We start from the raw sequence: 13,238 nt of genomic DNA, 5'->3' as shown, positions 1-13,238 counted from the left end.
TGCAAAGTAACTGTGAAATCAAATAATTTTATACTTCCTGCGTAATCAAAATTGAAAAAATGTCAACGTTCTGTGAAATCGAATAATTTACATTTTCTGTCACATCGGACAAATTTTAACATTATATTAAGACTGAAATATCCCAAATCAACAATCGCAGATATGCAATCCCTATTCACTACAGCTAACCTTAAAAGGTTTAAAAATTGGTCTTAAAACCTAAAAGAAAACTACAAAAATAAAAAGTATCATTCCTATAATAATGACAACAAAAGTCAATGTGGCATGTATACTTTTTATTACCTTTTCATTCATTTACATACAAATATTTTCAAGACGCATTCGAGAAATGAAGTGTTCGCCATGACTGTCGCTTGCTTAGCGTTTATTATCGGTTCACTTAAGCATAGCTAAACGTATCAAACACATGAATTTCACAACTTATCGCTAGATTCAAATACTTAAATGGCGATGTTTCAATCACGTCTTCACTTCAGCCATGTGTTATTTTATTATTTATTTATTTATTTATACATCCTCGGATGTCAGTATTAGAAAATTGTCATTTATACCTTTTAACATGAATTAACAACAGTTAGCGTGTATTTCTCATGTCAGTGTTTCCTCGATAACAGTGTGCGAAGTTTCAAATAAGAGCTCGACAATAATTGTACATCAGTGGAAAAAGCCATATCTAGTCGGACAAATGAGCAACTAGCAAGGCGGATGGTATTCGAATTCGCTGACCCAAAATCTTGTTCCGAATTTAGCAGGAATTCCTTTCGTATTTTATAAATAGCCATTTCAAGATAGGAACAAATTAATCATAATCTTAAAATTATTTTTAAACCTAAAATTTAAATACTTAAATAATTCATTAAATCATCTATTAAATAATCAGCCTAGTGATCTTCACCAATAAATTATATTTAAATAACATTTTTAATTAAAAAAGCGACATTAGGCCTTTCTTTTTAAATAGTTTCTTCGTATTTTTCAAAATAAGAACAATGACTCATAAAACTTGGAGTTAGAATTCAGTTTACTCGAAATTATTCTATTTAAATTGCAAAAACAAATAATTTGAGATCACACACACTACTTATCGAAGCACTGATTACTTATCAGTTAAGCCAATAGACGAATAAACGATTATCAAAATGTTACTCGCTGATTATACAATAGTACGTATGGCTCCACTTTGCAAGGGGCGAAAAATTCTCTTTCTCTTCTCAGGAGATTTTGGTAAATGTTCAACCTTCGTTGCCTGTTAAGGCATTATGCGCGCCGAAGACAATCAATCAATTATTATGAGTTACGAGACTCGAGTTTGGCTAAAATCAAACTTTGTAAATTAAATCATGCATCCAGCATGTTCTAAAGATCTAAAGTATAACTTGAATCCCAACATCAGTGGCGTAAAAAGCAACAAAGAATTTTATTAATTGCTGAAGCAGATATCTTGGTTACAAGAGTAAACCATTTTAGATGAAAACTTAAAGTTATTTTGAGAACTTAAAACAAGACTTGTAAATCAGAAGCAAAACTTTCAAGTTTATCTTGATAGATTGGCTACGCAAAAATTTGTAAGCGTCGAGTTTCGACTCTTCGGAAAATTAAATGAACCCTATTTTGAAAATTTTCAAGTTTAGTTGGAAGAAATTTGAGAGCTTCCAAATGTATGATTTCATTTTCCGTAGAGTGAAACCCCTAGAAAAGTACGGATGCGATTTAATATTTTCTATCCTGCGATTCTCGGTCGTAGTCTATGAAGAATGAGTAAGTAACGAGATAATCTTAATAAGCGATCTATCTAACCGGATCTTCTGCGCTCTTATAATCCTAAGTGCATTTCGTTAAACAATGGACCCACGGCCGATGAAAGTCTATTTCAAATAATTTATTAAAACGACAGAATTCAAAATTAAAAAATCCTGTGTCGAAAAAAATGTTGAAAGCAGCAAGAACTCGATTATTTTAAATCTCCGTAACCGGTCGTAGGCCCTTCTATATTATCAGTTTTCAGTTGCGTATATATTTCATTGATGATATAGTCCTTATTACATTACACAGCATTATAACTGCCGCGATTACTATACTTCTCTCGTGTTAAATCGCCGGTGAATGTTTTTTCACCTTGACATGCTTGTGTTTAAAAAGTTTTCATCATTAAAAACACTCTTAATACTCACAGTTAGGTCCATCGAAATCATTACCTACATTTTCGAAAGCATCGCTCTATTGTATAAATGCGTCTAATACTAAACTGTTCTCCTGCGAACGGGGCTGCTTTTTTTGTTGCCGACGGACTGTGTTGCTTGAAATGTATCACTTGCACATTTCAAATGAACGAGTAAAAACAACAGCCTCTAACGTGGAATACTTAAGTTTCTACCTAAATGCGGAGTAGCTCAACAAACGCTTCCTGTCAGTTAAAACCTGTTGCCGACTCTTACAGATTTTTTAATTTCAATTTTTTTCTGCATTTTGATAAAAACTTCGAAAACTGACAAGAGGCGAAGGTTGAATCTCGTGTGTGCATCTGAACGCTTGGACAAGGCGCGAAAGCCTTTGCTAAAAACGAAGAGTATAAACAACGCGGCTTAAAATATCAGAATTATGCTGATTTTATCTTGGGTGAAAAAGTGCAGACCTTCTGTCTTCTTCACTTCAAGACTAACGGTTATTGCAATCAGACTATCTAAAATTTTTAAATTAAATTACAATCTTTCGTGTGGTTCGAATAAGTAGTAAGAAATCTATTTGTACAGAACGCCTTAAGAGTCATAACTTAGAATTAAAACGCACAACTTGGAACGTTTTGAAAAAAAAATAAAAAGCAAAGCTAAATTTGTCCTCGCGTCGATTTGCACTTGCTTTGCCCCCACATCGATTTTTTCAAATTAAAAAATAAATATAGATATAATGGAAGAGCTGTACGAGAATCGTATATACAAAAGGATACGTACAAAGTAGTGTAATAAGAAGTCGTTTTTCGAAAGTAGAATAATAGTCTTATATCAAATTACTGGGTCATGTACAAAAGAGGCACATCGAATACTTCGATCGTGTAAATGGAATACAAAATTTTTTAAACTTATAAACTGAAAAATCCGTGTATGACACGATATTCGTGTCACGTTTGATTTGTCCTGGGCTCAAAATTAGAATCACTCGAGCTTCACCACTTCCCAGCCTTAGGGGTTTGCAATTTTTTCTCTGAACTACAAACCTTCTCATCGTCTCTTGCTGTAAATGAATGATCAATCGATATGAACTGAATTATCACTAGAAACGTTTTATTTCTCTGCCTAAATTGCACTAGGGGTCGTGGTTAAGCCTGGAAACATCGTCAAATAGGTGACCTTTACAAAACTTGTGCATCAAACATAGATTGATGAACCGTTTCTTTAAAAGTGTCCTCTTTACCAGCGAGGACTTTGCAAGATTGACAAACTTGTTAACGTGCTGTCGCTAGTCTAATTCGTCGGAGAAACTTTTCGCGGCATGGGCGCTTACGATGAATCACGGCGATTATTCATTAGGTCTCAGTCAAGTGGAATTGTTCCTTCTCTCAGTGTTATAATACAGCTTAAAAGTTGTAATAAAGTGTAGATGAATTATCGAAATACTATCTCTATTGCTTGGCGTCGCACCAAACAAACGTTATAAAATTCTAATAGTTAAACTTTTCTTCTCCGCCCAATAAACTACTACTTGCTCGCTGGTGCAAGTCTTCAAAGAATTAATTTTATTATTCATTTAGCAACTGTGACTTCAAAAAGATGGTAGAAGAAAATACTGTTTCATTTGCTTAGGGTTTTAAATTCGAAAGCAAACAAATCTAAAAGCACTAGAGATTCATTTCAATAGACATTTTAACGCCTTTGAGAATTGAAATGCTTTTAAATCGAATTTTTTTTAGTTTGAGTCCCTTCAATTCAATTCAGAATGTAATTCAAAGGATATAAGAAATTTCTTTAAGTTTCAAATTTAATTCGAATTGATTCAACTTAAATATTTCAAATTTCCTTTTTAGAAACCTTTTTATTTCTTTAAAAACAAATATTTTTAATTAGGACCGTATTCAAATTGTTCAAGTTTTCCAACCTCACAATCTAACGCTACTAGTCTCCTTGCACCTGCCACTTTTGCAATCACAGTGTTTAATAAATTATCATACTCATTACTGGACTTTCGAATTAATGAATAGATGGTGTATTGAACAAGTGAACAGAGGAACTGACTTAATGAATAAACCAATGAAGCAATTAACCATTGACCTAATGTATTATTGAATTAATGGATGGACGATTTGTATAAGTACGCCGTACTCACGATATTAAAATGTAATTTGTATGACATGGTGATAAGTACGAAAATGGATTTTATGCAGTCCGAATTCATAAAATCATTTTAAAACGATCACTGCGAGCGAGTAGAAGTGGTAACGACGATTTTTTTAGATTAAGGTTGCGTTATTTCTGCTCTTATTTTAAACAAAGTTTAAAATAAACACAAGCAAAATGGGGATGACATGATTTTGAAACAAAAAAAATGCCAAATGTTGAAAAGTACAGAAAATATAATTATGTACCAAAGAAGAAATTTCCCAATTATTGAAGAAAAATAAAACTACCGAAAATATTTGTTAACAAAATTGCAATATTACAAATGTAAAAATCGAAATTCCCGAAATAATTTGATTACTAAAGTTTTAAAACTCGAATTTTCAAAATATCAATATTTTAAATTCCCGAAATTAGTAAATTTCCATGAAAAAAAAAATTATATCCTGTCACAATAAAATTGTTATTGCATATCGGACATACTCTGCAGTCTGACATTAAAAAAGGCCTCTAATATATTTTCAAACTATGCACAAAATAAAATATTCTAACAGATATTAAATATTAAATTTTTTCGGGAATTTACTGATTTCAATCTCTAAATTTTACTTTTGAAATATTCAAATTTCGTTAACAGACATTTTCGGCAGTTTTATTATGTTTTCAGCATTTTTCAATATTCGGGATTTTTATTTTTCTGAAAAATGATGTCATGCCGCAAAAACACAACCTCCATGCAGAATAGAATAAAATTCTCTTCATGAGGCAGACTCTGATCACGAAATACACCATTTAAAAAAATCCCTTTGACCCGATTGTCAACCTAGATCAAATATTGTTCATATGCTCGTGTCTTAATCGCGTTAATCAGACATGACTCGGTAGAAATCGTCTTAAAGCTTCACTGAATCACTTTTAAGACATCTCCTACAATAGCTTATGGACGACGTCCCCTTAAATGTTTTACAAGTTTTTGTGAATATGTGAGTACGCGCGCGCGCGTGTGTGTGTGTGTGTACACTTAAGTAATAGGTGAATGTGATCTGCATTTGCCAAAGTCGTGGCAATTGCACAGTAAAATGCGGATTCAATTACTAGTTTAAAATCACATAGGCAACGGCCGGTTGTCTAAAAATTTCATTTATATTGAGAGACAAATAAGATATCTGAAACTCACTAAAAGTATCTTTCGGAATGTCTGTGATATGCTTGTCTTTAACTCGCAAAAATTCAAAGTATCACATCGAGGATAAATCTACCGAGTTGTAAATTTATCGAATTCACTCCTCTTGACGTATAAAATCTTGTAAGCGATCCGCAAAGTGCCACGACATTGGCGAAAGAATATCTATACACGTTTTCTTGCGTTGAACTCATTTTCTACAGTGACACTAAAGTACAAAAGTGGCTTTAAAACCCGGTGCTGACATATCGCAATGATAAATGTACATTGTGTGTGGCTTCTATGTTGAACCAATTGAGTGTCGTGAAACTAATAGCGAATTTGTATACAAGATCTGAAGCGTTCGCTCTTGCTCTTGATTGTTTCAAGTTGGCAGTAAAGTACATTTAGTACTCGTAAATAACTATCTAACTCTTCAAAGATATCACGAGAAAATAGCTCGTCGAGATATCTAAAGAAATATGATGCACTCGAATCGCTCGTTGCGAGCATTTAGCACTGACAGGTACGAAGAAAATTGTTTAAAATAATCTGTACTTTCGTTTTAGACGTAACTCACAATTCGTTACGTAATAGAGCTAGAACCTTGACTCGAATTTTCAGACTTTCCGTTTGTTGGTTGTACGCCTAGTTTACAGAAAGTCCTACGCAGAATCGGTACGTCTACAGCGTAATAAATAGAACTCAGTTGATCCAACATTCGAGTTTCGATTACCGATCGTATAATGGGCAACGGAGAAACGTTGACCACTTGAAATATTAAGTTAGATTAACGTACTTACACAAGAGGTTGATATACATGGGTATAACTACACTGTTCTTGGTAAAAACCTATGTGTGCTTGTCGATGAAAATGCTTCGATTGAGCTTCCTAGTACAACTTCTGTCGTCCTGTTTTCTCTTTTCATTTTGCGCTTATCGGAGGCCAGCTTGTCTTTACCTTCTACTCAGTTCGGTTCTCATGGCTGTAATAAAATGCATGATACAGTGTTGGATTGGAATTACAAAATTTATTTGATTCGAGTTTGAAACAATACAAGACAAACTACAACGATCTATGTAAACGTCGTTTCAATATTAATTTTTTAAAGATTTTTGTAGAAAATTATGCATTTCTACAGATTTATGAATAATTAAACTTTTATATGTAATTTTTTAAAAATAATAAGCCTGGAAAAACTATTCGTTTTTCATATTTTATTTGTAGAAAATTACAAACTTCTACACACACTTATGAATTGTTACAGTTTTTTGCGAACAAAATATAGGAGAATCTACCATCTCATAATAAAGTTTTATTTTTTCATAATTTTGAATCATTTTTTCTAGAAAACTAGGAATGTCTATGAAATAAGTTAAATGTTCCAGTAATCATGAAGTCGATTTTACTGCTTTTTATCTAACTAAAAACATACACGAGCGCTACGCGCAGATTTTTGTTCTTTTTTTGTTTCATACAATTTTTGCATTAACATATGAAATTAATATTAACAGAAAAATTTGTTATTCCATAGTATCTATTATGTAAAATAATAGGCAAGAGATGCAAGAACGACGAAAAATACTAGCATAATATAACAAAAAATTGTTTTATCAGTATTATATTATTTTGGAAAAAATCTACTTTTTCCATTTTTTATGAACTGAAATTTTTATTTATTGCCATGTAAAATTATGTAAATATTATATTTCTGACACTTGTTTTTAACAAAAAAATCACTTTTTTCTTGAAATTGTAACAGCTTAAAATGGAATTTTTAATTTTCATAATTTATCAACAGTTAAATTTTAAAGGTTAAATTATAAATTGTTGAAAATTGAAAAAGATACGATTTTCAACTGTTAAAAATTAAATTTACAACTAATAAATAACTAGCAATTTTGTAAGAACTGAATAATTTTCAATGTTTTCCAGAACTATTTTTAAATTCCATGACTTTTCCAGGTCTTGTAGCAACCCTGTGATTTAATGTAGATGAAAGGTAAATTTACCTTCAACGATTTCTTGCTTAATCTCTTGCTTTATCTTCTGAAACTCCTTCCGGACTTCCTTGATCAGCTCGATTTTGAACGCCTCCATATCTTGAGTCGTAAACGGAGATCCTTCGTTAACTCCATTTACTTTGAGAAGCGTGTCTTCAGATGCAGAACCGAACCTCTTGCGACTTGCTTTTGGTGATTCGGCTCCGTTGGAGAATTTGTTATTCGAATTGCTTTTGTCCCAGGATTTTTTGTCAGGTGAACTTTCAGGTTCCTGAGAAAAAATAATTGGTTGGAGTGGGGTAAACTATTGTAGAGTTGGGCACAAAGTATTTTTTATTAAAATACACAAATTGAATGTATATGTCTGTAATGTTATTGAAATATATTTTAGAGAAATTATATAACACAAAATACAAATGACTAAAACTTAATTTGTATTTTATTTGGAAATTTATTTATTTCTAAAATATAAGCATACGCTCATATAAAAAATTGCAATATTTATAAGTAATTTCATAAAATGATATTGATAATTTCCTATTGATGTGAAGGCATTTTAAATTTCTAAACATTTTTTTTAGATTTTAAAGTTAAGTTCTAAAAGTGACATTTTAGTAATTTATTCCCATTACCAGGTTTTGCATTTGCCACGTTTTTTTCCGAGACAATTAAAAAAACTGTCGACCTCACGCTGAAAACCCAATTCCAGGAAAATGACAAACTTTCAGGGTACATTTCCATGGAACTAGAATTTGAATTATTCGTTTGAATTAATATTTCAAATAGGTTTTGCATCTAGGTTCACAAATAATCACATTTGCCATAAATCAACAAGATAGCTAGAAATTAAACCTATGTAAAATATTATTGTAATTTCAAATCAAATAAAGCTAATTCAACGCTGATTCGAAATAATTTCAAAGATAAAGAGAAACAAGCTTTAAAAATTAAATCTTAGATTGTTTACCGGAGCTGGTTCCGGCTGCTTCTTTTCAACCGCAGCGCGTCTTCGCGCTAAAGTTTTGGCCATTTCATCCATCATAGAAGCGATTCCAACACCTCCGCCGCTACTTCCTCCGCTTGCTCTTCCCAGTGTGCCATAATTTCCGCCTCCACTACCACTACTGCTGGTACTCGATCCGCTATTTTCAATAGGCTGAGATTGCTGTTTAAAGGTCAAAAAGGAAAATCCATTAATCTCCTATTTAGACTATAGAAGAACAGAAGATAATAGATGTACATGCGAAATGTAACTCGTATTGCAATGAAATGGATAACTTTTGTAATGAATGCATTCTACAAAAAAAATGTTTCTAGAAAATTCCAAGGTTTTGCTTTTATATAGCCGATATTACCTATAGGTTCGGATCCACTTACGATAGCTGTGAAAAGGCTGTAAGCTTTAAGGAGATCAATGATGCGCAAATACTATTTCAGAGATAATTAATGGTGCACTGAAGTAAATTTAGTATTAATATATGGCAATATGGCCAAGAGGAGAAATGATTGACCACGCGTAAGAGAATGAAACTCGTAGGTAAATTATGAAATAATTATTTGTAGTTTCATAAGAAGCTGGAGTATGAGTATTTTACTAGCTAATAAACTGAGTATAATCTAATTGACTTTCTTTTCTAGTGAGTAAAAGTTTTATGTAACCTTATGTTTCTAAAATAATTGTGTGAAGCGACAGTTATTTTTATAATTAATTACAGATGTAATTTAAATAAACTGCACTATAGAAACTTATAACTTAGTTAGCAGCACAAAGAAATCTTGAATAATGAAGTCAAGTCAAATTAGCACCAAAAAAAATTTGGATTAAGAATATAATTACACATTTGAGCAATTTCATGTCAAATCATCTGAAGAATTTCAGATATTGTCAGCAATTTGGACGAAAATTCTGATGTCTCTTCTTTTAGGTGTTGGAAGAAAAACTCTAAAATCATTTTTGTAAAACTCAAAAAACTTAGGAGATATTCAAAATTGAAAATGTTGATTCTTTTATTCTTAAATTTCCATAAATTTGGAGATTTTAATGATATTGAGTATATTTTTTTACTAATTCGCAATAGGACGCAGTTTTGAAAAAATATTTTTTTAACAAGAAAATTTCAAAAACTTCTTGGATTTTTCCAAAACTAGTTTTGAAACTGCATTGCTGGAAAAAAAACTGTTTATTTTCTTCTTTTTTTATGTGGATAGCTTACAGCGTCCTCTACAGGTCCTGAACATATTAAAATGGGATCTCCCTAGTTTTCGAGAAATAATAAAAAGAATGTACGCCAAAATGATGTACATGAAATGAAAAACCATCTAAACAATAGACGAGCAATTGAGTATTCTAAAATTACGTCACACTCTATCGGTAACGTCAAAATCTATCAGGTTTTACCACTTGGTGGACTGAAAATCAATGTTTATATAGGATTTTGGCTAAAATTAATTTTAGACGAAAGTAATTGAAAAATTTTGATATGGCTTTTCTTTTCCGATAGAAAAGCCATTTCTTTAATTATTGTTGGCAATTTGGGAAGTGTGCGATTTGAACAATCCATCAAGAAAAAATATAATTTTCCGTGATTGAGGTTAGGTTGCAATGTTGTGATAGTTGGCGGTCAAAAGCTTGGAATTTTGGTAGTGCGTTAAAGTGTGTTTTTCAAAGATGTCAAACGGTTATTTTTGCACTTAGAAAGATACAAGGAAAAATAAAAATTATTAAAGACTGTGATCCTTCTTAAAAATTCTGTAAGATTTCTTGAAAATTCTTAAACTCCTCCGAATTTGTTTGAAATCCCTTCAGCTTCTTCAAAATCAATTGAAATATTTTCAAATTAAGTAACATAATTAAAATCCTTTGAGTTTTCTTAAATCCCTTAAAATATTTTTAAAAATGTACAACCCTCGAAATCTCTTCAAATTTATTAAAATCTTTTTGAATAAATTTTCAGTAACTCGTTTGAAATTATTTAAAATCACTTAAATTGATTTAAAATCTTATCAAATATCTTGCAAATCCTTAAAACTGTTTGGATTCTTTAACAAATAATTGAAAATCATTCAATATTTCTGCATTTCTTTTTAAATCCCTTCAAATTCTTTAAATCATTAAAAATCTCTTGAGATTTCCTAAGATTTACAATTTTTTTCAATCCTTTAAAGTCTCTTCGATGTATCTCTTTTGATATGAAACTACTTCAAATCACTTAATATCGAAAAGTATTATGACATAAGTTGCCAACAATTGAGGTTATAACCTAAATTACGGCAATTTATAATTTATCGTGGTGAATTGCCTAATATGCACACTTTCCAAATTCCCAAAAATAATGAAAGAAATGGCTTGTCTACCTTGAAAGCAAACTTATATCACGATTTTTAACTTAATTTCGTCTAAATTAGTTAATTTTCGTCAAACTCCTATATAAACAATGCTTTACAGTCCACCAAGTGGTAATAGTCTTATAGATTTTGACGTTACCGACCGAGTGTGGCGTAATATTAGAATACTCAATAGAATAATATTATAATCGTATTTCTTTCAACAACTTAAAGAACGGATATTAAAATTTTTATCAAAATGACTGAGAATAACTGAAATTGATAAAAAGATATATTTCGGGTTCCAATCGTGTAAAAAAAACTACGAATTTGGCCGATGTTTCGTGAACATTGCAGTTCACTTCTTCAGGGTTGACCTTAAGATTAATTTTTTATTAAACTTAATTTTTTTTACATGATTGGAACCCGAAATATGTCTTTTTGTCAAAATGAATCATTGTGAAAGCATTAAATTTATTAATAGCTGAAATTCCTGAGATGATTTGACATGAAATTGCTCATTTGAAACTCAATGATTTTATACTTAAAAATGTTCCTAATTAAATTTTTCTAACTCAAAAGAAATTCAAGTCGAATTTATTAAAAATAGCATCATTTTATGTGATATCAAGTTAGTTGCATTTCAAGTGATTGGAAACGTTTTTCTAATCAACATTTTTAAAATTCCTAGACAAAAATTAAATTTACTGCACTTTTCAATGCAGGTGAAATCTACATTCTTGTGCGAAAACTAATCGATGCATCCTTATTCTTTGTATTCGCAATAGCTTTTAGAATAATATAATATTATATCATGATCCTAGAATCATAAGTAATTTTTTGATAAAAATAATAATTCCTCATTCCCAAATTCCTAGCAAGAAAAGCTCTCTCAAGTTGTCTATTCATATTCTGAATTTATGAACTTATGAAAATGAATAACTTCATAAAAGATTTAGTGTTCACATTCTTCAAGAAAATTTTTTTAAAAATATGTCACCAAGTTGCGTAGTATGCCGTTTTTTAGATCTTTAGTCAATCTACTTTTATGAATTTCGCCTTTCTTTTATGCTGGATTTACCTATATAACCCCCGTTAATGGCACAAGTTTTAAAGAGTTTTATGACTACAGGATTCTCTTAAATATATTCGTATCATAACCATCATCAAATTCGGTATCAAAAATCACCCATCACATCATGGTTGAGCCATAACCTCAAAAAATCACGAAAAATCATGCACTGAGGCAAATCAATTTCAAAATAATTCCAGTGATGCAAATTTTCACTTCAAAAACATGTCCACAACTGTGAAGGATCAACCCTTGCCTGATATCAACTTATTTAACATAACTTTACCCAACAGAAGCTGACCTCACCTAACCTGAATTAACAGAAATTTATTGAACTACACGTAAAGCTCTGGAAGCATATTTTTCCAGTAGCAAATGTGTGCTACATCAAATGGGTCAACTCGAGCCTAACCTAGAAATAAATCTAACCTAGCCTAACCTAACCTCACGAAACACAATTTAAACTGATTTTAAACGTAAGCGTAACCCTTTGCATCGTTCCTTCGAAGAAAAAAGGACACGTTATAGCAGGCAGAAAATAGACTGAAGTACGTCTATAAATCAATTCAATTACGATAAAAAGCAAGATAAAATGTAAACACGAAAGACAGTATAAATATATCCCTTAAGTTTAAGAAAAGCGGAGAGAAAAAATTTTTGAATAAAACTCTTATTCATTTGCATGTTTAAGTTACAGTTCTACATTTTATTTGATTTAAACATTGTCAGGTTAATTGAAATGGGGTCAATTCTACTTGTAGTTCTAAGTTTCTTCAAATGAGTAATGTGCGTCTAAATTTTTAACCACCTGTAGTACAATGAAATGAATTTTATTGTGTTACAACGGGAACACTTAAGTTAAGTTGTGTTGCGTTAAGCAAAATTTCGTTAGGTTCTGTTAAGTTAGATTCATTTGTAGGTTCAGATCGAGTCAACCTATTAAATATAGCACACATTTAAGACTGAGAACCGTACGCTTACATAGCTACACGGGTGGTTGAATTTCATTCGGCTAGGTTATGTTAGGTCAGGTTTTGTTAGGTTAGGGTAGGTTAAACCTCTATGTAGGTTAAGCCGAAGCTGAATAAAACGGTACCGCAAACACAACGGTACAACACAATGAGTTTAATTGTGTTACGTGAAGTTAAGTTAGGTTATTTCAGGTTAGGATCGGTTTGACCTCTTTGCAGGTTAAGCCCAAGCTGATTCAAATGGTACCGCAAATACAACGGGACAACACAATCAGTTTAATTGTGTTTCGTGAGGTTAGGCTAGGTTAGATTTATTTCTAGGTTAGGCTCGAGTTGACCCATTCGATGTAGCACAC

General features: G+C 31.5%; 1 protein-coding gene across 1 annotated transcript in view; it reads right to left on the bottom strand.

Annotated features, from left to right (window-relative positions):
• Positions 1-275: 275 nt before the first annotated feature.
• Positions 276-13,238, bottom strand: part of LOC117168728 (protein enabled) — a 48,549-nt gene continuing 35,586 nt past the window's right edge. Inside the window, exons 6-8 of the mRNA XM_033354457.1 lie at positions 8,483-8,680; positions 7,525-7,786; positions 276-6,497 (exon numbers count right to left, since the gene is read on the bottom strand). Coding sequence (XP_033210348.1) covers positions 6,469-6,497; positions 7,525-7,786; positions 8,483-8,680 — 489 coding nt within the window. The 3' untranslated portion in view covers positions 276-6,468. The remainder of the gene's footprint in view (positions 6,498-7,524; positions 7,787-8,482; positions 8,681-13,238) is intronic.

This window comes from Belonocnema kinseyi, chromosome 3 (assembly GCF_010883055.1).
Source record: "Belonocnema kinseyi isolate 2016_QV_RU_SX_M_011 chromosome 3, B_treatae_v1, whole genome shotgun sequence".
Classification (NCBI taxonomy): domain Eukaryota; kingdom Metazoa; phylum Arthropoda; class Insecta; order Hymenoptera; family Cynipidae; genus Belonocnema; species Belonocnema kinseyi.
The sequence above is the reverse complement of the archived record's forward strand: the minus strand, read 5'-3'. Positions and strand labels throughout refer to the sequence as shown.